Below are 25,855 nucleotides of genomic sequence, written 5' to 3' on the forward strand. Positions count from 1 at the left end.
TAGATACTTTGTGTGGGAACTGCATTTACAACGTGGGAGGCAGTCTGAGTTTTTAAATGTTACTAAGGAAATGTTACTATAGCAAGAATAGAGTAGTAAATAAATTCCTTGATCTCCTCATCTAGCTTTACCAGTGATCAACTCATAGCCAGGCTTACTTTTGTCTTATTCCTGCCCACTTTCTCTGTGCTCCAGATTATTTTGAAGGAAGTTTCAAAGTATGATGACACATGCTTATAATATTATTTAGCACCAGGTAGGCTGAGGCAGAAAGGTTACCATGAGTTTGGGGCTAGTTTGGGCTGCATATAGTGAGTTCTGGGCTAGCCCAAACTTCTTAGAAGAGAAAACAAAACTATTGAAAAGTTCCAACTACAGCTGGGCAGTGGTAGCTCATGCTTTTAACCCCAGCACTTGGGGTGGCAGAGGCAGGTGGATCTCTTGACAGCCTGGTCTACAGAGCAAGTTCCAGGACAGCCAGGGCTACACAGAGAAACCCTGCCTTCAAAAAAAAAAAAAAAATCCAAATACTGTATTTCATTTATATATGTTTGAGCATATAAAAAGATTTCCTTTTCTACAGACTTAAATACCATATTGCGCTCTCTCAACATTTCACATGGAGACAAATGAGTAGTTTTAAATTTGATGTTGTATTCAAGTTGGTTTCCTTTATAAATATGAAGGAACATTTTTTCCCTGCATGTATATATCAGCTTGTGTAAGTGTCCTTGACTTTTGTCGATAGCTCCACTTCTTCCAACCAGCATAGTGAAGTGTGGTATCCAGAGTAGTGAGAGAGCAAGCATCCGATATACTGCGAACAACCTGATACAGAACTCTCAGCTGTGTGGGAGCGATCCCTTAAAACTACTGATAAGAGATTTCTCCACTTAAGGGACAGGGTTGGCATTTGTGTTTTTACTGTGTTTGGGGATGTTTCTCTGTGTTCTGGGGTTGGAACCCAGAGCCTTGCACATGAGAAGTAAATGTGCTGCTCTGAGCTAGCTGTATCTCCCAGCCTGGCAACATTCGTGGGGTTTTTTGTTTTTGTTTGTTTTTTTTTTTTTTTGATTATATTTGTTCTCAATAACAAAGTCTGTAAGGAGGGCTCTGGTCTAGGTTGCTGATGGGGCTGAAGTATGACAACTCCCATCAGGCTCAGGTGTATGTGGGGGCCTATCAGGGCTCCAGTTCTCTAGGAAGTGACTGCCTGTGTTCTGTACACTTAATCATGCCATGGTTGATAAAACTGAAGGCTAAGACAAGCAAGAAAGGCTGGAACCAACTGGTGGCTCTGGACTAACCAGTCCCACCTGCATTCTGGGGAGGCTGAGGTGCAATGAATTCACTTGCCCTAAAGATAAATGGTGCCCTTACTTACAGGTGTCTGTGATGGAGTACGTCACTGCAGTTGTCTGCCTTGGGTTTCCTCTGCTTACTGTGGATGGCCCCCGGGGGGTAAGAGCGAGGTGAAACTGGTTGGTCTTTGGCAGTGGGAGTGGGGGACAGCAGGAATGTGGGACAGTGGAGTGCATGCTGCATCCAGGGTGGGACGAGGTCTCCTGCAGGTTCACAACTGACTTTTCTGAACAGCCTCAAGGTCAGTGCTTCCTGAGCACCAATTGGCTAGATCTAAACTGCTGCTTGTCTCTTTTAGGATGTGGATGATCCCCTCTTGGACATGAAGACTCCAGTCCTCTTTGTCATTGGTCAGAATTCTCTACAGTGTCACCCTGAAGCCATGGAAGACTTCCGGGAAAAGATTAGAGCAGAAAATAGCTTGGTGGTGGTGGGAGGAGCTGATGATAATCTCAGGTGGGTACATTCCTCTAGAGCTGAGAGGGAACATATTAGAACGTAAGAATGCTTGTCCAAGATGGCAGTGTCATGATAGACCAGTGACAGAAATAACAAATCAGAGTTGCATCCTATAATCCCAGTATATGTTCAGGAGACTGAGGCAAAAGGATTCAGTTTGAGGCCAGCCTGGCCCTTGAACCTGTCTTAAAAACTTAAAAACAAGCTGTGCGGTGGTGGCACATGCCTTTGATCCCAGGACTTGGGAGGCAGAGGCAGGTGGATCTCTGAAATCGAGGCCAGCCTGGTCTACAGAGTGAGTTCCAAGACAGCCAGGTCTACACAGAGAAACCCTGTCTTGAAAAACAAAAAACAAACAAAAAAAAAAACTTTAAAGCTGCAAAAATAGTACAAGAAATCTGAAATCTCATCTATCGTTCACCTCGAGTTTCTTGTATAACCAAAATTCTCAAAATGAGGAAACTAATGTCAACTTGATAGTTGTTGTCTGGTTTGAATAACAAACTTAGATTTCATCAGTGTCTCCCTAATGTCTGTCTCTCTTCTTGAGATAGGATTTCTTGCAGCCTAGGCTGTGCTCAGATTTACCATGTACTGAGGATGACCTTGAACACATTCCTTCTGCCTGGTCTTCAGTGTTTGTTTTCTGCGACCTTGACACTGTTCTAGAGAGCTGACAGTTGTTTTATTAAAAAATATTTTCTTCTGATTGCATTGAAAATGTTCAGTTATCCTGTTTGGGGATATGTGATTCAATTTGTCTTAACTACCACTGATAATAACTTTGATCATGCAGTTGAGATAGCTGCTGTGGGGTTCTCCACTATGAAATTATTGTTTTCCCTTTGTAATTAGGAGTCATCTTGTGGGGAGAAGGTACTTTGAGATTCTTTGTCATCAGACTTTTCCTGTGCTAGGCATTTAAAAAAATATTTTTCCTTAGTGAAGATCAGTGTGAACATAGATTACGTGTGTTAAGCCTAACTGGATACGTTTTGAAGTATAAATAAAACCAAATTTTGGGAGGGGTTTTAGAAAACACCTTTACTTATAAGGGTTTTTGTTTGTTTCTTGAGACAGTCTCACTATATAGCTCTGGCTGTCCTGGAACTGTCTCTCTGGAGACCAGGCTGGCCTTGAACTCACAGAGATCTGCCTGACTGCTTCCCAAGTGCTGGGACTAAAGGCATGCTCCATCGCGCCTGGTCTCAGATGTCTGTTTTTAACTGGACAGTTCAGGCAAATGCCTGCTCCTGTCTGTCTGGTTTCTACTCCGGCATATTGGAGGGGTCTTTCTGGCCTTTGTCATTTGCTACTTGATTGTTGATGTTCAACGCATTGTTTTCATGTAAACACATTATTTTTGCAGAATTCAGATGATCCACAAGAGATTTAGCATATGTGTGTGTTGATTTGTTGGAGGGAATAGACAAGGATGGGAATGCTGGGTATTGTTGTGTTGTGGTGAGGAGACATTGGCACAGATTGAAAATCATTGGACTAAGAATTGGGAAACTTCAGTTTGTCTTGATTCCTTTATGTAGAAGTTTGGGTGAGTTGCTTAATTTCTGTAACTCACTATCCTCATCTGAAAAATGATGGTGTTAATGTAAGATCAGAGATGAGCTGCCAGTCATTTGGGAGAAAATATTTTGAGACTCTTGTCTTTGACATCAAACTTTCATTACAGTACACTTTACATTTACTTTAAAAAATTTTCTTGAGATTGGGTCTGTCTATTGTAACCCTGGCTGTCCTGTAACTCCTTAGGTAGACCAGGTCAGGCTCAAACTTGCAGAAAACTGTGTGCCTCTGCCTGAGTGCTGAAATTAAAGGTGTATGTTACCACACCTGTCTAAAAAAATTTATTTTAAGTTATATTTTTATTACTGATTTTTGTGTGTGTGAATGTTCCCATTGCCATAGCGCTTTTTTTTTTTTTTTTTTTTTTTTTCGAGACAGGGTTTCTCTGTGTAGCTTTGCGCCTTTCCTGGAACTCGCTTTGGAGACCAGGCTGGCCTCGAACTCACAGAGATCCGCCTGCCTCTGCCTCCCGAGTGCTGGGATTAAAGGCGTGCGCCACCACCGCCCGGCTCGCCATAGCGCTTTTAATGACAATCAGGTCAACTTGGAGTTAGTTCTCTCCTTAAACTATGGGTCTTCAGGTTGGAGAATCAGCGTGAACATAGGTATTGTTTGTGTTAAGCTTCATTTAATTCATTTTGGAAGTTAAATATAGTTTCAATAATGTTACTCTCCATCGTATAACTTAGGGGCCTGGTTTTCCCTTTGCCAGGAGCCTCAGTCAGAAACCACATTTTTGTTATTTTGAGGTAGGGTCTTTCTTGTAGATAGAATTTTTCACAGCCCCCTGCTCCTCTTTCTGTGTGTGTGGGTGAATGGAAGTACACCTGTTCCAGGATGTGTGCGGAGGTCAGACGACAGCTTTCAGGTCAGCTCTCTCCTTTCACTCCGGTGGCAGAGTTTGAACTTAATCATAAGGCTTTCTGCGAGCACTTTGACCTACTCAGTCATCTCACTGGCCTCATGGTTTCTTTTTTTTTTTTTTTTTTTTTTTTTGCCTCTTAGAATAAGCAAAGCAAAGAAGAAGTCAGAAGGGTTGACTCAAAGCATGGTGGACAGATGTATCCAGGTAAACAGTAGTTTTCTCTTGTTTTGTAGTGGGGGGCCTCCTTCCTCTTGCCCTGGGTTTAGTCTTACTGGCAGCAGCCTCAGTTGCTCTGGACCATGAAGGGTATCAAGTGGGTTCTGTGGTATACCTAAGTCACAGTTACAGAAAGGGGGAGAGGGAGAAACAGAGCAGAGGAGGGGAGAACTGGGATAGGGGTACGGGTGAGGCATCTTGGGGTGCAGTGTGCCCAGAGCTGCTTTCACACGGGCACCTGCTGGCTTCGCCAAGCATAGCAGCTAAGGAGCTTGGCCTTCATGTGGCCGTGTGAGTGGGAAGAACCATCATTTGGGAGTAGAGTTCTATTTACCTTGATTTTATCTAGGAGGGTCCTATTCTCCAGAGAAGGACTCAGACCTTACCTCGTTTTCACACTAGGATGAGATTGTGGACTTCTTGACTGGAGTGCTCACTCGTGCTGAGGGGCATGTGGGTTCTGAGCCTCGGGATCAGGACGCTGAGAAGAAGAAGAAGCCCCGAGATTTGGCCCGAAGAGACTTGGCCTTTGAAATTCCTGAGCGAGGCAGTCGGCCTGCTTCCCCAGCTGCCAAGCTCCCCACCTCCCCTTCGGGCTCAGAGGTAGTGTGGGCAGGGAGGGAGCACCTTTGTTGAGGTGTGAAGATGCATAATTGGTTATTCCCTTGTGGAGATCCAGGGAGCCAAGTAATGGTTGGATGCAAACCTCTTTGGACCTTCTTTACCCAGGATCTCTCCAGTGTGTCCAGCAGCCCCACCTCTAGTCCTAAGACCAAAGTGACCACGGTGACCTCTGCTCAGAAGTCCAGTCAGATTGGGGCTTCCCAGCTGCTGAAAAGACATGTGCAGAGGACAGAAGCTCTACTGACCCACAAACAAGCCCAAGGTACAGTCTCCTGGCCCCGCAGCCCCAGTGGGGTTCTGTCTCCTACAGCTGATGTCATGTGGCAGTTGGGAAGCATTAGATCTGCAGTGCAAGGGGCACCCTTTCTCATACGGATTCTAGGCAAAATCAGGTTGAAATGAATGCCAAGGCTGTGTGGGACTAGGCCTTGTATTTGATAGTCACAGCCTTGTTTGTTGGTGTGCTGGAGACATTGAGCTAAGCTGACTGTGTGTAGTGGCCTGACCTTGTAATTACTAATTGGAGAAGTATGTATTTTGCCATCCGTTTCTGTAGTCAGAGTCTTTCCAGATGATAAGCATGGGGTGACTGATTGTTCCTCAGATTCTAGGCCAGGTCCCCTTGCCCTTCTTTGTTTTGTTCTTGAAGAGTTCAGAGTTCTGTGATGGATTGTCTACAGATTTGGTCAGGGTTCTGCAGTTACGCTTCAGATGAGGGTGGAGAACATTTGTATTGTTGACATTAGGGTTTGGAGGAATCCACAGGCTGTGTGAGGAACTGTAGAAAAGGAAAATTCAGTGAGTTGAGAAAGAAGCATCAGTGGCTCTGTCCCTTATGTCGGTCTGTTCCAGCCCAACCCCGACATGATCCTCTGCTCACCTCCCCTTGTGCTTTTAATGGAGCCAAAGAGTTACCACCTAAACCAAGACTTCTTATGAAATGCCACACTAACAAGTATGAGTGGGTGGGTGACGGCAGTGAAAGAGGCTAGGCGCCTGGCTCTACGGATGCCCTGTGACCCAGCTTTTCCTGAGTTCCTGGTGGGATTCCCTTAGAAATTTGGTAAAGGCAGGGCTGGCAGATTGTTATATTTCTGGGTAGCATGATTAGTAGAGATACTAAGGTGATGTTGAAGGCTGTGTGGGGAGCTGGGTTTAGGATGGGACTCAGAGTGTCAATGGGGACAGCAGCAGCCCTAAAACCACGGCTTTAGCAGAGCTGATGGGTGGGTGGAGTAGGAGTTAATGCAGACAGAGCCCCCACTGCCTGTCGCCCCTCCGTGGAGTTGACTTGCCCTGCCTTGTTAAGGCTAGACAGTGGCCCCCTGTGGCAAGTACCCAGCAAAGTCGGGTTCCAGATCAGTGTAGCTCCCTCAGAAAGAGCATCCACTGACCACTTTCATCTTTTCCTTGTTCCCACTCTTCCTCCATTCTCTAGCTGGCTGTGATTCTGTAATTCTTTCTGATTCATTCCAGCACAGTTTGCTGCTTTTCTGAAACAAAACATGCTGGTGAGGAAAGCTTTTCCTCCCGGCGCCTCCTCCTGTCTCTTTGGTGAGTATTGCTTTCACCTGCTCGCCTAGGCTTGCTGCTCTCCTCCCCTGCCTCTCACTCTCCCCTCTCTCCACTCCATTTCTTCGTTTCCTCTCTTCTGTCTCCCGACTCTTTCCACCACCTCCCCTTGCTTACGCCTTTGCCGTTCTCGGGTCTTTCTCTTGGTTTCTCATGGTGTCTTTTGCTTTCTCACTGTGGTTTTTTTTGTTTTGTTTTGTATTTTTTTGTTTTTTGGGTTTTTTTTTTTTTTTTTTGCTTCTTGGTCTGTCTTTCTCTTGTGTTTGTGTGCCTGTGGCCTGTGGCCTGCACCTCCTTGTCTGTTTTCCCCCTGCCGTGGTTCTTTCCGTCCTGACTGCTGCAAGCGCACCAGCACTTCAAGCACTCGCCTTTCTCCTCTGTCTTAGGCCAGTACATTGATCCCTAAGCAGTCCATCTAACGGGTAATTGATTCCCTCACTGTGCCCCATGCCAGGAACCCCTCCCCCCATTCACTGGGCTGCTGTCTTCTTCTCTAGACCCCCCTATTTGCCTGTGCTAAGAGGGACTAGAGGGAGGAGACTTCCGAGTGTAAAGAGTAGAACTGAGAAAGCCTAAAGATCAGCAAATCCAGAAGACTTACCTTTATACACAATGATCTGTTGGAGTTCATGGAAGCCCAGATCCCCAGACTTGGTTGTGACATGGGTCACTTCTGCCCCGTTATATTTGGGCAGCATCTGAGATGCTGCCTCACCAAGTAGTTCCTGAGAGCCAGCAAGTCCAGGGCAACTGAATGGACTAGAGCTATCTCTGAGGTGCTCCAAGTTGAGTCCAGAATGGGTGGGAGCTGAGGTAGAAATATGAGGTGTAGCTAGTTCCTGGGGTATTTCTCCTGTGTGTCCCCACATGGCTGCTTCTGGCTGACTTGACCTGTGGTATTTATAAGCTTACGGAAGATCTTACCTCAACTCCGTTTCTTAGTTCCCATTTCATCAGAACCCATGGAGGAGGCAGAGAAAGAGGAGCTTCGGGTCCAGCTGAAGCGGCACCATCCTTCCAGTCCTCTTCCTGGCGCAAAGCCCTCCAAGCGACCAAAGATCAAAGTGTCCCTCATCTCCCAAGGGGACACAGCTGGAGGGCCTTGTGCTCTTTCTCAAGGTGGAACACCTGAAGGTGAGTCTTTTATGGAGTGTTTGGTAAAGGCTGACCAGCTTTCCAAGACAGAGCCCAGGCTCTGTCAGCGTCAAGGACACCTGGGACAGACAGATGGTCTGAGGTCACACATGGTGGAAAGTGACAGTCACCTTGTCTCAACAAGGGAGACAATATAAATAGTTGTGGGACCATTTAGAACACTTGATATTTTGTCCCTTTCTGGTTTTCAGCTAAGGTAATAAGATACTCCAGAAAGCTTAAAAGATGGAAGTAAGGAGGAACCTCGGCTCTCCTGTAATAGCATAGCTGTTCTTTTTTCTCTTTCCAGTCTTGAATTTAGCCTTGGTTGTAGTGGCAAATTAGGACTGGCCTTTGGTCTGGGGGTTTGTTTTGCAGCCCCTGGGGGGAAACCCATCACCATGACGCTGGGAACTTCCTCGGGAGCCAAGGAACTCACTGGACTTCTCACTACAGCCAAGTGAGTATGCCTTTGGCCTTTCCTAGTCCCTCCTTTCCCTTCACTCAGTTTCTGGTTCGTTTGTGTTGGGGGAAGTTGAGAGATTCTGGAGTCTGTCAGTTAGGAGCATGAGACTTCTTTCTCACTGGGTGCTTTCCTTCATTTCTGTCAGTTTAGAGTTCATTTGTCCTTATGAGATTGCAGAGCATCCACTGACTTTATTAAGACCTCAGTTCTTTAATTTAGGCCTAACCTTTAGAAGGATAAATTTGGGGCTTAGAAGCTGAAACAAAGAAAGAAAATTCTTCCTTGCTGGACTTGGTTCTGATCGCTCCCTCTGTGGCTGTGGGCTGCCGCCCTTTGGATGATAGGGCTCCTTTTCTTTTTTCAAGGTCAAGTTCTTCTGAAGGTGGAGTTATAGCCAGCGCAGCCCCATCTGTGGCTTCCAGCAGTGCCACACCCAATGCCATCCACACACTGCAGAGCCGCTTGGTGGCCACTTCTCCTGGCAGCTCCCTTCCAGGTATCTTGTAACCCATCACACTGTCACCAGCAATCTTAGATCTGCCGCTGGAGGGTGATCTTAGACCAGGAGCTCTGGAACTGGAACTCGAGGGAGTATCTCTGCTCTCCAGTGATTGCAGAAGCTAACAGGACCAGAATTAGCTTGGATGAGGGAAATTCCTTGTCTTTAATATCTGTAGGGGCTGTGTCCTCTACTGTGAGGATGGGCGATGCCTGTATTGTTATTCTCCTTTTTAATACCTCTGACTGAATCAAGGGAGGTGTTGCTAAATTGGATATTAGCAAAATGAGGTATGTTTTTCCTAGTTTTTTCTGACCCCAGCCTTAATGGAAGGGCTGGTCACCTGATCCCATAACTTAGAGCATTGCTAAATTATCTTTCCATTAAGCAGATTTTTACTTTGAGAATTTTGGATCGTATGTAATGCGGTCAGGTATCTGAATCCACTTGGCTTCAAAAGTCTTTCTTCTTATCTAGAAATAGAGGGGATTTAGGTTTCTAAAGTGTGATTTGCCGGGCAGTAGTGGCACACACCTTTAATCCCAGCACTCAGGAGGCAGAAGCAGGTAGATCTCTGTCAGATCGAGGCTAGCCTGGTCTACAGAGTGAGTTCCAGGACAGCCAGGACTGTTTCACAGAGAAACCTTGTCTTAAAAAAAATAAAAAACAAAACAAACAAACAAAAAAATTGGGATTTAAGTTGTCTGGTTTTCCTAATGCTGCATTTTGAGCAAGATTTAGAACAGCTTGAATGTGCAGAGCAAATCCAAGGCTGGCGTAGCACCTCTCCTTGTGTTAGGGCAAGTTGAAGTTGTTGGTAAGGGTGAAAGGGTGCCTGCTTGAGTGACTGACCTCTGCTGCTACTTGCTGTGTCCTCTCCTAGGGGCTACTTCGGCCAGCAGCCTCCTCCAAGGCCTCAGCTTCAGCTTACAGGATATTAGCAGCAAGACCTCTGGCCTCCCAGGAAGTCCCTCTCCAGGGCCAGCCCCACAGGTATATCATCTGCTGTGTTTGGCAGTGCGGGATTAGGACTCCTTAATTTTGTCAGGGAGATTGTGTCTGGGGTCAGTGGGTTAAGAACAAAGAACCTTCTAAATATGTAGCCAAAAAACTACCACATGTTATAATCTGTGACTTACTGTATGTATGGCCTTGGGTGAGATTCTTAACTTCTCTGTCTTATTTCTTTATCTATAAAATAAGGTAATGATATTAGCTCCCTCATGTATTTGTGATGATTAAAGATGATATATGCAAAATGCCTGGAAGAGCACTTTAACATGTGGTGGGCACTATGCGTGTTAGCTTTTAATAGTAGCTGTGGGCTCTCCAGGCTCTAATGTTCTGTTGGGTAGTAACTTCTGATCATCTTGTCATGTGTCCAATAGGCCGCCAGTGTGAAATTGCCAACCCCCATGCAGAACCTGGGTGCCATCACCACAGGCACAAGCACCATCGTCCGTACCATTCCTGTGGCCACCACTCTCTCCTCCTTGGCTGCCACTCCTGGTGGGAAGCCCACTGCTATCCACCAGCTGCTGACCAATGGGGGCCTCGCTAAGTTGGCAAGCAGCCTACCTGGTTTAGCTCAGATTTCTAACCAAGCATCAGGTGAGTCTCATGAAAATAATGGGGACTTGCAGATCTGGGTTTTTCCATAGCACTTCACTAGCCATAGGCAAGGTGTAAACCCAGCACCACATGGTCCTGGCCTTGATTCTTAGATTCAGCTCTGTGGAGCCCAGCCCCCGGAGAGGTCTAGAGAACACAGGAAGTTTCCTGTTGCCTTTCAAATTGACTGATAGGGGTAGACCTACCCACCCAGGAAGGAAACCAAGAGGATGTTTTATATGGGAAGAAACTGTTACCTGAAAGAGGCTATGAATCCTCTGTCTTCTGTATCTATGTCTGTCTGTCTCTTACTTAGGCTTAAAGGTCCCCACCACCATTACTCTGACACTCCGTGGCCAGCCAAGCAGAATCACCACGCTAAGCCCTATAGGCTCAGGAGCAGCACCATCCGAGGAGCCCACCTCCCAGATGCTGCCCTCTAGCTCACAGGTGAGTTGGCTTCGATGGACCCAGGAAGTGAGCTCCAGTTCTAGGTGAATTTGGGGCCAGCCAAAGGGTTGACCATAGCTGCCATTGTACTAAATTTGTTGACAGACCAGATTCAAATTTGAACCCTGAGGTTTATAGCTTTTTCACGTTGAGCAAGGCAGGACCTCTCTTATCTATAAAACTCCTAGCTGTTGTGAGGATTGAGTTTGTGAATAGTCAAGGATGGCCATGACTGGGTATAATGTTTTTGTGTGTTTGCCTCTTCCTTCTTTCCTCCACTCTTGATTTCCTCATTCAGAACTGGTGAGTAGAGGCCGATTCTCAGACCTTGTTTGTCTTCGTTGCCTCAGAACAGGCCCTGAAGGTCATGTCCATCAAAGCACCAAGGAACAGAACGAACACTTCTGTACTGTTTGATGCAGTGTATAACAACAACAAAAACCCAAAACTATTTCTATTGTATTCTACAAAGACTGAAATGCTCTTTTTTTTTTTTTTTGGTTTTTCGAGACAGGGTTTCTCTGTAGTTTTGCGCCTTTCCTGGAACTCACTTTGTAGACCAGGCTGGACTCGAACTCACAGAGATCCTCCTGCCTCTGCCTCCCGAGTGCTGGGATTAAAGGCATGTGCCACCACCACCCGGCCTGAAATGCTCTTTTACAAAACTAGTCAGCAACAGTACACACACACACACACACACACAGAAGAAACTCTAGACTGACTAACATTAGTAAATGGACTCTCCAGTGAAGTAGAAGCCAGTGGAAAGGATACACTCCCCTTTCCAATAGTAGGCTCTTCTCTTCTCAGTTTGCTCTCCTTTCAGGCTAGTCTTGGGGCATTTCCTCAGTTGAGGTTCTCTCAGAATTACTCTATCTTGTGTCTTTTTTTTTTTTTTTTTTTTTTTGAGACAGGGTTTCTCTGTGTGGCTTTGGATCCTTTCCTAGATCTCGCTCTGTAGACCAGGCTGTCCTCGAACTCATAGAGATCTGCCTACCTCTGCCTCCCGAGTGCTGGGATTAAAGGCTTGTGCCACCACCGCCCGGCTCGTTGTTTCTGAGACATGCTCTCACATTTGTAGCTCAGACTGGTCTCTATTTTAGCATTCTTCCTCATCCTCCTAAGTACTGGGGTTTTTGTCCTCATGCGTTTAACTTTTTATATGTGATAATGGTATTTTACCTAATTTTGGTTTTGTTGTTTGAGACAGGGTTTTACTGTATGTGGCTGTGGCTGGCCTGGAACGCGCTATGTAGATTAGGTTGGCCTCAAACTCAGAGACATCAACCTGCCTTCTAAGTGTTGGGATTAAAGGCTGGAACTATCATGTCTGGCTCATTTAATGAAAAAACAGTTCTTTTTGGGTGAGAATGGTCAGGTGTTTGCCCAGCATGCATTGAAGCCCTAAATACACCAATTAAGTCAGGCAAAGTGGTGCATGCCTATAATACCAGCATCCAGGAGATAGAGTCAGGAGACTCAGAAGGTCATCCTCAGCTGACCTGGGCCAGTGGGAACCTATCTTAAGTAGTTTTTGTCTTTGTCCTCCTCCTCCTTCTCTCTTTTTTTTTTTTTTTTTTTGGTTTTTCGAGACAGGGTTTCTCTGTGTAGTTTTGCGCCTTTCCTGGAACTCACTTGGTAGTCCAGGCTGGCCTCGAACTCACAGAGATCCACCTGGCTCTGCCTCCCGAGTGCTGGGATTAAAGGCGTGCGCCACCACCGCCCGGCCTCCTTCTCTTTTTAATTTTAAGATTTCTTAGTATAGTACTCGTGCAAGGAATGGATTTTAAAGAGTGTAAGTACCAGCTAATTTTTATTGTATCCATGAAAGCATTTAATTACCTTGTTTCTGGACTAAATAGTGCTTCCATCATGTTTCCTTAATGGGAAAGAGCTATTGTGTGTCCTGATAACTCAGGGCTGCAAATGGAAGAAGACTATGTTGTGCCATACATCATAGTTCTGAGAATGGATTCCTTGTTTATACTGTAATCTCTGTGTCTTCCTGACCATACCATGATGGTGGCAGACTGGGAAGCCCTCCTCTAGCTGTTGCCTGTGGCAGTTGGCCTCACTGCAACCTTGCAGTAGTCCCTGCCCAATTACGCTTAAAATCAGGACAATGACTTCCTCCTGTGTGGAGCCTTGTCCTGGATCCTCTGTCAGTTTATCAACCCTTCTTCATCCTTCCCCTTCCATGTTCTTCATTTTCACTGTGGTCCTGAGGTTTCTGAAAGTGTGAAACAGGGAAACATGGTAGACTTGTTGAAAAGATGCCATCCCTCTTCCCAGGCTGCAGGCCTCAACAGTCTGCTATCCTTCGTGCCTCCAAAATTCCCAGGACCTAAAAATTAAAAATGATACTGTCAGAATGGTCGTGGAAATTTCCCTTTGGTTCTGTCTAGTCACTCACCTGTTTCCTTTTCTGTGCGTTCCTCTCCTGTCCTTGGGTGTGATAAAGGCTAAGAACTAACTGATCATTGTGGTTGAGCATGGATTATACTATTGATGCTTCGTGCAGTTATCTCACGTAATCCTAGGAAGCAGGTGCTGCCATCTGTGTGCACAGGTGAGGAAAAGAAAGCTCAGAGCCTGTGAGCTAGTGAGCCCCTTACCCTAAGGAGTGGCCAGGTGAGCCTGACTCCAGAACCCACCTTCTGCTAAGTACATCACACCAGAGGGTCTTTATCTTGTGCTGCTGCTTTCCTGTTGATTATTACATTGGATTAAGTTCACAGGAGTGAGATGAGTGGGTCAGAGGAGGGGTCTAGCCTGGCCAAGCTTTAACCCTTTTTCACCCTTCTGCCCACAGCGCCTGCCTCCAGCACCCTGAATATGCCAGCAATATGTCCTCCTTACCAGGTTGGTGACAGCTGCCTCAAGGTGAACCGTGTGGTCCTGCTGAGCCGTCTGAGTGTCTGAAGACATCCTAAAGACAGTCATTTCCACCTTCTACCCGCTGTCTTTGGGGTTGGGCCTCTGGGTCTTGAGAGGGCATTAGGCCAGGTGATATAGTGCCAGCAAGGGGAGCACTGTCCAGGGCCAGCAGGTTGGTTCCTGGAATCCCCAGCAGGCCTGGCCGTGTGTGGATTATTGGCATTTCTACCCCAACACTACTGTCATTTGACCCCAGTGTCAGTATAGAGCTGCTCACTGCAGTTCATGAGGAAGGCAGGGAGAACTGGGCTGTCGGCTTTGAGCCCCTCAGCTGCTGGGGCCGTGAGGAACGGTTGTTAGCAGGCCCCTCTTCTTCTTCACCATGGTTTGTGCACTGTCTGTACCAGAGCCTGTAGGTCCAAAAAGACTGAAGATGAGGGATGGAGCAGCCAGAGGAAATGGGTGGCAAGACACACCCTCAGACCCTGTGCTGCTGACAGTTCGGGCTTGGGACTCTGCGTGACACTTGAGGACCTAAGATTAGCTAGAGAAGTGGAGTCAGCCAAGTCAGAGTCCTCTCTGGTGCCTGGCGACGAAGCAGATTGACCGGCTCCCATGCTGCTGTTGTAGGAGTTGGAGCGGTAGGACAGTGAAGGCTGTGCTTCAGAGTTGGTCTCCTTTCCTTGGAACTTTGTCTTTCTGTTAGAAGAAGGGAGGTGGTAGTGACTACTGTGTGAGGCTCTGGTGCCAGCCTGAGCCTTGCAGATCATGGTCCCTGGTGATGTGGACACTGAAGATGGAGCTGAGCCTCATTTCCTAGGACACTGTGCAGATGGAGCCTGGAGTTTGGCTCTGAATTTGTGTTCCAGAGCAGGCTCCTTTCCTTTTCATACTTAGAAAGTTTCCGTCAAGATGAGAAATAAGGGAACTCAAGTGTGATTTCGTTGACAGGGCCATACACAGCTACACCAAAGCCTCTCACTGTAATCTGAGTGGAAACTAGTGTTGAGGAGCCTCAGGCAAGTCAGGTCAGAGACATGTGATAGGAGTAGGGGGTGCTCTCCAAGCTCCACCCTGGCCTTGGCTGTGGAGCTGCACTCACAGTGCTTGCTTCACCGTGGGGCTGTATTCTGAAATTCAGAAGGCCTTCAGTGAATTTGAGAAGGTATGAAATCTGGAAGAGGCCTCTAGTGCTGAGGCTTTGAGAGCTTCATAGTTCAGAGCATATAACCACCAAAAGAGAGAGGATAAGACTGTGGGGCTCTGTGAAACTTGGAGGGATCACTTAGGTTGGCAGAGGGCCCTGAACAACCCTTTGTGACTTAGGAGAACAGCTTGAACAACACTGGAGGGGCTGCTCCTGAGAGATGCTGCCCCTGTGTTCTGGAACCAAAGAAAACTTGTACCCTGCTTTGGTGGTGAATCTGTGTACATCCCATGGGTGACTTCTGAGGCCTGACCTATGTACCTTGAAGAGCTGCAAAACTGAGGGAGGGGAGCTACAACATACTGATCTTCACCTTGAGGGACTGACCACCAAGGAAGTGCCTGGAGTCTGTGGATCACATTCCCCAGAGCCCATCTCAAACCACACTGTCAGAAGTGGAAACTCGCTTTACCCTACCCGTCTTGTGGCAGACTTGAGGGCATAGCCTCAGAAGATAATACTCTTATGGAGTGTGTAGAAGGATCAGGAAGGCTTTAAATTCTCGGGCAACAGATGTATTGTAAATGCCCCCATGAAGTTGTCTGTGGCTTTGAGAAGAGGTCACAGGGGCAGAGACTTGTCCACCTTTGGTTGTATTGCAGTAATAATTTGGGGGTGGATGAATTCATAGAAGTGAGCCATAGTGATGGTCTGATCTTTCATTATCAAAAATAATTAAAAAAAAAAAAACAACTTTGCATTGTTTCAGCTTGTTTTCATTTGATTTTGCATGCTTTGGGAATTGCCTGTGTAGTGGAGAGGTGGTAGGTGCTTGAGATTATTTTGCTGCTGTCAGATGCTGAGGCCTAGTTACTGTAATTCTTAAGAAACATCAAAACAAAAGCAGGTTTCGTGTAGTCTAGGCAGACCTCGGATTTGCTGTGTAGCTGAACTGGCTTTTAACTCCTGATTCTCCTGCTTTTGCCTCCTGAATGCTGGGATTATAGGCATTTACTGCCACACCCAGCTGCCACTCCCTTATGTCACTACCCCTTGAGGAAGAGGTGTGGGCTGATTTCTGTCCTGGGTTCTGAGATGGAAGACCTGAAATGGAGACCAACCTAGGAAGTGAGGAAAATGTGGCTCTTTTCAGTTTTCCCATCGGGCCAAGAGCAATTGTTGTTGGAGTGGAGCTCTCTCTAGGCCTCAAGTCAGTAGGTAGGATCCCTCACTGTTCATCCTAACAGACAATTGCGTATCCTAAGGCTGCCCTTTGACCCCGAAGTGACTTAGAGGAGGATAAGTGGATTCTAACCTTGAGCTTACTTGTGCATCTGTAGCAAGAGGGACCTCCTCCACGCCTTTTGATCCTTAGATCCTTCTTAGTCTTCCATCTCAGACCAGAACAGACCACACACACTTTTTCCTCACCTATAAAGGGAATGATAGCTGAGTATGCCAGCAAATGCCTGTAATCCCTGCAGTCAGGAGGCAGAAGCAGAAGAATCGGGAGTTAAAGGACAGTTCAGCTGCATAGTGAATCTGAGGCAAATTGATACAGTTAAAATGAAACAAGTCATGCCAGGCGGTGGTGGTGCACGCCTTTAATCCCAGCACTCAGAGGCAGAGGCAGGCCTGGTCTACAGAGTGAGATCCAGGAAAGGCACCAAAACTACGTAGAGAAACTGTCTTGAAAAAAACCAAAAAAAAAAAAAAAAAAAAGAACAAGCCTTTGTTGTCTTTCCATGCCCTTTTCTAGGGCGGGTTTTAGGACTGCAGGGTGGAAGAAGCAGAGACTTGTGTACTACCTTCACTGGGCATTCTTCACCTCCCAGCTCCTTGTTTTTAGACTGGTTCTTACCCTAGGCCAGGGGTGAGCTCCAGCAATCTTCCTGCTGCAGCCTCATGAGTGCTGAGATTATAGGCATGGCCCTCAGAGTCTGACTTTAGAAAGCATCTTAGAGACAGGGTGCTTGCCTTGGGGCCTTGTTTTCAGGATTTGGTTGGTTTTTAATTTTATCTATTTTAATTATTGTACCTTATATGAATGTTTGTCTGCATGCATATATGTGCATCATCTGTGTGCCTGTTGGACTCCCTAGAACTGGTATTACAGATGGGTGCTGGGAATTGAACCCAGGTTTTCTGCAAGAGCAACGTGTATGCTCTTAACTGCTGAGTCATCTGTCTGGTGCCCTCCAGGATTAGTGTTTTCATATTGTCCCAGGACTGTCCAGCACAGACTCCTTTGTGGATTTCCATTCTGAGTTCTAATTCCAAACACAGCCCGATTGAACTGAACCTTCTTAGGGGCTGGTTTGTATCCCACCCACCCCACAGTCCAGTGAGTCATGCAATTCATATCACTGCCTTTCTAAAAGAAGTAGTAAGAAACATGAACTGTTGAGCTGTTTTGCTGTGTATATGCCGTAAGAGTGATAGTGTATGTCTTACTCGGCCTTGATGCAAGGCTCGGGCTAGGTCCGACCCCACCTTGGTGTGCCAGCCTGTATTGACTACCCAGGGAGGCCTTAGCCTCTTAGGAGGGGTTGGGCGTGGGATGGGGGTAGGTGGGGGGGGTAGAAGGGGAGGGAGGCAGAACGGGTTGGTACATAAAGACAAAAATTTTTTTTTTTTTTGGTTTTTCGAGACAGGGTTTCTCTGTGTAGCTTTGCGCCTTTCCTGGAACTCACTTGGTAGCCCAGGCTGGCCTCGAACTCACAGAGATCCGCCTGGCTCTGCCTCCCGAGTGCTGGGATTAAAGGCGTGCGCCACCACCGCCCGGCAACAAAAATTTTTTTATTAAAACAAATGTGGTAGTGTAGGACCTGTGCGCCCTCCCCAACTTTCCCCCCACTGCTTGCATTGTACCCGACTAGTATACCAAAATGAGGAAATTAAGGGCTGGAGAGATGACTCAGAGGGTAAAGGTCCTAGTTCATTATCCCAATGACCCGAGTTGGTATTCCCCGGAACCCACATCAAGAGCTGGATTGGTTACATGCATTTGTAATATCAGCACTCCTATAGGAAGATAGGAAGTGGAACCAAGAATTGCCTGGAAGCTTGTGGGCCAGCTAGCCTGGAGTTCACCGTGCAGCTGCAGACAAGAGGCCCTGCCTCAACAAGGTGGAAGGGAAGAACCAGCTCCCCAAAGCCCTCCTCTGACCAGCGCTACTGTGCCATGGCTACAATGCACATACAGTTTTCTTTTTTTAATGAGCACATGTTGGTTCAATATGTGTGTGGTTCTCTGTCACCGTAGTCTTGCAACCACAGTCAAGGCATAACTGTTCCTTTGCACAGGGTTCTTGTCCTGTCCTTTGATAGTCACTGCCCATCTTTGCCATAGCGACCACTAATCCCTTCTACGGCTCCGTAAATAGAGTAATATATAAATAGAACTGTACAGCACATGACCTTTGAGATGGTCTCTTTTCTCTCAGTGTAATCCTTTTGATGTCTGTCCAAGTTGTGTAAGGGTTTTTAATATAGTTCATTCCTTTTATTGCTGAGTAGCGTTCATGGTGTGGGTATGCCACAACATAAGCATTAGCCTGTTGAGGGAACCAGAGCATGTGTCTTATGATTAGTCATTAAAATCTTCAAGATGAGCTGGATGCTGCAGGAGCTGGCCTCTTGGGTTTTATCTGTTGTTCCTTCACAGAATCCTTGTCTGAGTCTCTGTTAGGTGATTTTTCAGATGTCTTATTTGTCCAGTCCCAGTGTCCTGTCTTGGCTTTCACTCTCCATTTACACTTTTCTTGAGCCACATCTGTTACAGGTTCTGAAGGCAGAGGCCTTAGAGCCACAGCAGCAACACAGCATTTGCATGTTACTGCCATGCTTTGCAAAATAAAACGCACCCTTCATCCACCTGCTTCTGCATCTGAGGCCAGAGAACTTGGGGGGCATCTTGATGGCTTTAGCAAGTGATTGTATGCAAGTTTGTGTGAACGTTTGTTTTCACTCCTCAGGGGTAAATGTCCAGAAGTATGATTAACTGGGTCCCCTGGTAAAGTTTTAGTTTTATAAGAAACTGTCTTAACTGTTTTCTGGAATAGCTGTGCCGTTTTGCATTCCCAGCCGCAGTACGAGAAACATGCTGTCTTTCCTCCTCACTACCACTTGATGTCTTTTATATTGTCAGTCTAACAATGTGTGCATGATGGCTCATTTGGTCTGTCATTTACTGAGACTTGCTTATGGTCTGGGCTGTGGCCCACTCTGTCCTATGTTCTGTGGACACTTAAGGAATGTTTATTCTGATGCTATTAGGTTCTATAGATGTCAGTACAATTCTGCTCACAGCCGTGTTCTTATGAACCTTCAGTGATATTCTGCCATGTTCTGTCAGGGTGGTGTTGAAATCTCCAACTCTAATCTTTTTTTCAGTTCTGCTATTTGGTACAAATGCATTTGGGGTTCCCTTGTCTTTTGCATGGGTTGACCTATTTATCATTGTGTAATGTCCCTGTCTATTGGTGTTAACTTTTGCTCTGAAGTCTGTATTAGTCTTTCTGTGACTTCTGTCTCTCTCCATCCCCACGCCCTTTGCTTGGGACAGAGCCCAGGGCCTGTACACACTGAGGTGTACTCAGCCCCTTGGCTTTCTTTTGATTAGTGTTTGTATATTTTTTTCCCATTCTTTGTTTTAAACTTACCTATATGATTATATGAGATATGAACGTCTAGTGGACTGACTGCATTTAGCATGTGATTTTCCCTCTGACAATCTTTCAATTGGTGGCTTTAGACTGTTTCCATTATATATAATTATAGATATGTCAGGGCTTCAGTCAGCCTCTTTTTCTGTTGTTTGTTTTCTTTTTTCCCTGCCATTGTGGGTTTCTTGAACTTTTTCTTTTTAGAATGCAGTTTTGATTGGCCTATAGTGTTTTTTAGTGTATCTCCTTATACAGCCTTCTTGATGTGTGCTCTGAGGTGTTACATTCTATGACATAACTTGCTTTATGTTGCTGGCAGTCCAGCCAGGGCCTTGTGCATGATGAGCATGTGTCCTTGCACCACAGCCCTGTGCCTTATCCCATTCTTCACACTTAACGCTGAGACTCCACACTGGGCCCTTCCTACTGCTTCTAAAACTATTGTCTACAGTTTCAGAGCCTCGCCAGACAGGGCCTTAATTTTTGCTGTGTAGACGGGGCTTTGAGTTTTTATTCAAAGGTAATTTGGGGGAAAAAAAAAAAGTCTTGTGGTTAATCCATTTTCACCCTTTCCTTCCCTTGCTCTTTCTTACTGATGTGTCAAGATTCCTTCTGTTACTGTTTAAAGAACTTGATTTAATTGTGCCTCTAAAGGTCAACTAATTCTATAGCTGTCCTTTGTCTGGGAATGTCTGATGCTAGACTGCTGTGAAAATTCTGGAGATACGTCTGTGCCTGGAAGAAATACCAGAAGTAGAATACAAGCAGCCAAAGTGATGGTTATCTAGCTGGTGACAGGCAGCTACACATACAAGCCCAAACACTGGTTTCTTTTGGAAGGATGGCTGTAATGGGTAGCTGTTCCAGCTTTGACCTGGAAGTACTACCTCTAGTGAGGCTTCTCATAGCTGTCATGCCTACCTATGACCAACCCCGCCCGGGAGCCCATAAGATCCAGATGTGCTGGCTCTCTTGGTTCCCAGTGATCCTGGATGCTGGATGGTAGACCAAGCAGAGCTCTCCAGAGAACACCACTGGACTGCGCTACACCTCTCCCGGATTCTGTAACCAATCCCTTTACTTGCTGTAAGTTAACCCCCAAATAAACCTCCCTTTTAACTACATGGAGTTGCCTTAATACATCCCCACAATAGATGGCACAAGTGACTCCATTTTGCTGTTGGTTTTTGAGATAGGTCTCTCTATGAGATCCTCTGGCTTTGTGAGCCACCGTACCATTTTGGTTTTTTTGGGTTTTTTTTTTTTTTTTTTTTTTTTTGAGACAGGGTTTCTCTGTGTAGTTTTGGAGCCTGTCCTGGATCTTGTGCTGTAGAGCAGACTGGCCTCGAACTCACAGAGATCTGCCTGCCTCTGCCTCCCGAGTGCTGGGATCAAAGGCGTGCGCCACCACCGCCCGGCCTGTTTTGATTTTTTTTTGTTTTTTTTTGTTTTTTTTTTTTTTGGTTTTTTTTTGTTTTTCGAGACAGGGTTTCTCTGTGTAGCTTTGCGCCTCTCCTGGAACTCACTTGGTAGCCCAGGCTGGCCTCGAACTCACAGAGATCCGCCTGGCTCTGCCTCCCGAGTGCTGGGATCAAAGGCGTGCGCCACCACCGCCCGGCCCTGTTTTGATTTTTTACAGCTGCTTTTATGTCACCTTGATGATGGCATCTGTGAGCTGTCTATTATTTGTGCTGAGAATTTTCCCCCTCCCCCTCGGATGTTGGGATTGTTTTGTTTTTGTTGTTGTTTGTCTTTTTCTTCAGCTCCTGGTATGCGCTTTGTGTGGTTTTGAATGAGACTTCTGAATCCCTAGATCTAGTTTAGACCTTGTATTTCCTCAGTCTTTGTCTGACTCTGCCCTAAGGGTAAAGGGGGAACTCTACCTGCCGGGGGTGGGTGTAGGTCTGGTTCCTCTGCTTGGCTTTCCTGGACCCTCAGATGGGGTGGAAACGCCTTCACTCCTGGTGCAGGTGGGGTTTTGGCTTCTCACTGGGACTCTGCAGATGCTAGCCTGCTTGGAATAGGAGGGTTGTCTTGATAGTTGTTTTCACATAGTCCCTCTAACACCGGGAGGAGTTGTATGGCTTTGTTATCTGGGCTTTGGTAGATATCCCTTCGCCCTTCCACCTCAGTGACAGCACTCTGCCGTCCATAGTTTTCAGTAGAATGGAAGTTTTGGTTTTCATCTTGCCGACTTTGATAACTACTCCAAATAACTGGACATGGAGGAGACAGTCATCTCAAGAAGAGGAAGCCCATGAACAACAAATTTCTCTGGAATGGAATTATTCCAAGGAAATGGCCAAAAATAGATACAGGGTGAATTGATTTAAGGAGTTAAATTGTATATTATATTAAAGATAGGTATAGTAGTACATACCTATGCTCCCAGCACTCACTCAGGAGGCTAAGGCAGAAGGATCGATCACAGGTTCAAAGGCATAACAAGACCCTTTTGTAGCTGGAGTTTTCTCCAATCCTGCGCGGGCTCTCAGCCACTCAGACCCAAGTAAACACACAGAGGCTTATATTAATTAAAACTGCCCGGCCATTAGCTCAGGCCTAACATTGACTAGCTCCTACACTTAAACTCAGCCCATTTCTGTTAATCTATATGTTGCCATGTTTTCCATGGATTTACCTGAGTGCCGTTACATGCTGCTCCCTGGACGGTAGACTGGTGTCTGCTGACTCAGCCTTCCACTTCCCAGAATTCTCCTTGTCTGTTTATCCTGCCTATACTTCCTGCCTTGCTACTGGCCAATCAGCTTTTTATTTATCAACCAATCAGAGCAACACATTCACAGCATACAGAACACCCCACAACATCCTATCACAAAATTTATAAAAGGGCTAGGGCTGTAGCTCAATGATAGTTTACCTACTATGCAAATTCAGTCCCCCCAACTGCACCCCCCCAAAAAAGAACTGAGCAAACATTTAAAACTAACACATTTTAGCCAGTAATGCTATACTGCTTCTGTTTAACAGGCAGAGCTGTGACCTGTCTCTGGTAAGTAGAATTACACCAGGAATCACCAGCACTACAGATGGGTCTTTAGGTCTTCCCCCACAGTGCATAGGTGCTGAACAGTTATGTCTTCAGCACTGTACTCAGAATGTCTTTGCTGACAGTCACGATAATGCTTCCTGCAACTCAAGAGTAACGTCTGATGGAATGAATTCTTTCCAGCCCCCATTCTCTCCAAGGTAAAGAGAGAAGGTGATTTTCCATGGGAGAAGCAAGCTGTCAAAAAATTGCCGTGAGATTTCACTTGAGATCATGAGTTACTAAGAGAAAATCTCATTTAACGAAAGGAACAGTAAAACATTTGGGGGTTGGTTCTGGAGATCTAGTGTACCAGTTGAGTTTTATGTCAACTCGATACCAAGCTAAATGACCAAGGGTCATTTTAGAAGAGGAAACCTCAATTGAGAAAATGCTCCCATCAGATTGGCCTGTGGGTAAGCTGTCATGTGTTTTCTTGTGATTGGTATGGGAGGGCACAGCTCGCTGTGGGTAGTGCCACCTCTGAGCAGGTGGGCCTGAGTTCTGTAACAAAGCACACTGAGCAAGCCATGATAGCAAGCCAGTAAGAAGCACCCTTCCACAGCCTCTACATCAGCTCCTGCCTCCAGGTTCCTGCCCTGTGTGAGTTCCTGTCCTGAATCCCCTCAGCAATGGAGGATGACCTGAAAGTTGTAAGCTGAAATAAACCATCTCCTTCCCAAGTTGTTCATGGTCATTTGTCTCGTCTCTTCCTAACTAAAACATTCAGCCTTGGGCCTCACACCTACTAAGCAAGTCTTCTACCATTGAGCTATATTCTCAGCCCTGAAAGAATTTGTGTGTGGTTCTGGATATTGAGCCCAGGGCTTCAGACATGCTAGCTAAACACTGACACTGAGCTACATGCTTATTTTAAGATAGTCTGCCCAGACAGAGTAACTAGACTTTGTTCTGATTTTGAGGACTGCCCAACTCGAGAATTATTTGCACAATTAGACATTATAGTATTTGGGGTTTTTAAAGTTTTATTTTCTGTGTTTAAGTGTTTTGCCTCCATTTATGCATGTATGTGTGTGTAGCACATGTGTGCTGGAGACCAGAAGAGGGTATCAGGTCCCCTGGAACTGGAGTTACAGTTGTAAATGGCCGTGTGGGTGCTGGGAACCAAACCCAGGTCTTCGGCAAGACCAGCAAATGCTCTTAACTGCTGAGCCGTCCTGCCAGCCCCACAACTCAACACAGTTAAGCTGACCTGGTTAAGGTTTTTCCTTTTAGCCGTCTAGTATCATATTCTTATATAAAATACATAAACTCAAAACTTACACTTCAGCATTTTGTCAGATTGTCTGAATGCAATGGGAGACACTTATTGATTAATGATTGATGTGGGAGGGCTCAGCCCACCCTTGGTGGTGTCTCCCCTGGGCAGGTGGTCCTGGGTTGTGTAAGAAAACAAGCTGACAAAGCTACACAGAGAAACCCTGTCTCAAAAAAACAAACAAAAAAAAAAAAAACAAAAAAAACAAAAGAAAACAAGCTGAGGAAGCCACGGAAAACAGGCCAGGAAGCACCCTCCTCCCTGGCCTTTCCTTCAGTTTCTGCCTCCAGCTTCCTGCTTCAGTTTCTGCCTTGGATTCCCTCATTGATGGATTATTGGTCAAGATGAGTAAACCAAGTAAACCCTCTCCTCCCCCACTTGCCTTGGTCATGGTCTCTATCACATAAAAAGCAAACTAAGATAGTCAGTCTGGGCTCCATAATAAATTCCAGACAGTCCCTGTCTTCAAAACAAAGTAACAACAACAAATACCCACATTTCTGGGGCTGGAGAGATGGCTCAGTGGTTAAGAGCACTTGCACTTACAGAGGACTTGGGTTCAGTTCCCAGCACCCACATGGTGACTTACAACCATCCTTAACTCCAGTTCCAGGGGATTTGTTCCACCTGACCTCTGTAGACACCATGCGCACACATGGTGCACGTGTGTGTGTGTGTGTGTGTGTGTGTGTGTGTGTGTGTGTGTGTGTGTGTGTGTGTATATATATATATATATATATATAGGCAAAATACATAAGATGAATACATCTAATAAAAATTGTAAAAGTTTTTTTTTTTTCTTTGAGACAGGGTTTCTCTGTGTAATGGAACTTGATTTGTAAACCAGGCTGACCTTGAACTCAGATATCCGACTGCCTTTGCCTCTCTCAAGTGCTGGGTAAAAAAGTTTTTTGGACCTTGAAAGTTACAACTTAAATTGGGGAATTTCAAAAGAATGTATGTAAGCTTATCTCTAAGACAGGCATCAAGTCAGGCAGGGAGGCATCTAGCCTCAGGAGGCAGAGGCAGGCCGATCTCTGAGTTTGAGGCCAGCCTGGTCTACAGAGCGAGTTCCAGTACAGCCAGGGCTACACAGAGAAACCCTGTCTCGAAAAACAAAACAAAACAAAAGACAGGCATCATTTCCTTTCAAAGGTTTCCATCTAACTCGGTATGATGAAGCTGCCCTTGGGAAAAAACACAGGTAAGGACGCACATAGCTTCAGTTCTAAACTCCATCAAGTTTCAGGGCCAAGAAGAAACGGGAACAAAACTCAGGAACCCTTCCTATCTCTTCCCAGTGGGGACAGATCCCTTACTGATCTGAGTTCAAAGTAGACAAATCGATGAGTAGAAAGCTGCGTGCCCATTGTCTTCCCCACACGAGAGGGGACCTTGGAACCATTGGAGCCTCTGACCCGCCTTGGAGTCCTTGCCGGCTTGTGTGCCTTGTCTGACGACACCTCTGGGAAGATGGTGCTTGTAACCTATGGGAGGACCAGTGAGGAGGGGCCTGGGTGATCATGGGCCACCGCTGCTGGGCTGTTTTGGTTTTTGTTGTTGTTTTGGGTTTCTTGGGTTTTTTTGGTTTTTTTGTTTTTGTTTTTGTTTTTTTTTTTTTTTTTTTTTGAGACAGAGTTTCTCTGTATAGCCCTGGATGTTCTAGAACTCACTCTGTAGGTCAGGCTGGCCTCCAACTCAGAGATCCTCCTGCCTCTTCATCCCAAATCCTGGGATTAAAGGCATGGGCCACCAATGCCTGGCTGTTGGTTTCTTTTTAATTGGGAATCTATCCATCCACAGGCAAAAAGTAATGGTGATTTGCTTGCCAATAGAGCATAAAAGAAGACATTTTAGGGCATGGGCCTTGTACCAGCATAACATTCCAAAGAGTGAGAATTAGGCACTGGAATGAAGGTCCTAGGCAATTCCATTAATAGCTTACAGATCTTCAAAAGAGTAACGCCTTAGATCCAGCTTTTTAACTGCAGAAT

General features: G+C 45.9%; 1 protein-coding gene across 10 annotated transcripts in view; it reads left to right on the forward strand.

The window, feature by feature from the left end:
- Positions 1-15,619, forward strand: part of Kansl3 (KAT8 regulatory NSL complex subunit 3) — a 34,202-nt gene extending 18,583 nt beyond the window's left edge. For 7 of the 10 annotated variants that reach the window (XM_052745165.1, XM_052745162.1, XM_052745169.1 and 4 more), the window contains 13 exons: positions 1,387-1,461; positions 1,661-1,818; positions 4,411-4,474; positions 4,889-5,089; positions 5,216-5,372; positions 6,587-6,664; positions 7,625-7,816; positions 8,195-8,276; positions 8,648-8,778; positions 9,665-9,774; positions 10,170-10,392; positions 10,709-10,842; positions 13,655-15,618. In XM_052745165.1, coding sequence (XP_052601125.1) covers positions 1,387-1,461; positions 1,661-1,818; positions 4,411-4,474; positions 4,889-5,089; positions 5,216-5,372; positions 6,587-6,664; positions 7,625-7,816; positions 8,195-8,276; positions 8,648-8,778; positions 9,665-9,774; positions 10,170-10,392; positions 10,709-10,842; positions 13,655-13,675 — 1,626 coding nt within the window. In that variant the 3' untranslated portion in view covers positions 13,676-15,618. Of the gene's footprint in view, positions 1-1,386; positions 1,462-1,660; positions 1,819-4,410; positions 4,475-4,888; positions 5,090-5,215; positions 5,373-6,586; positions 6,665-7,624; positions 7,817-8,194; positions 8,277-8,647; positions 8,779-9,664; positions 9,775-10,169; positions 10,393-10,708; positions 10,843-13,654 lie in introns of all 10 variants that reach the window. The other 3 variants (XM_052745163.1, XM_052745164.1, XM_052745166.1) reach the window with 2 other exon arrangements.
- The last annotated feature ends 10,236 nt before the right edge of the window (positions 15,620-25,855 follow it).

This window comes from Peromyscus californicus, unplaced genomic scaffold (genome assembly GCF_007827085.1).
Source record: "Peromyscus californicus insignis strain IS unplaced genomic scaffold, ASM782708v3 Scaffold_19__1_contigs__length_69161282, whole genome shotgun sequence".
In the NCBI taxonomy this organism is placed as follows: Eukaryota; Metazoa; Chordata; class Mammalia; order Rodentia; family Cricetidae; genus Peromyscus; species Peromyscus californicus.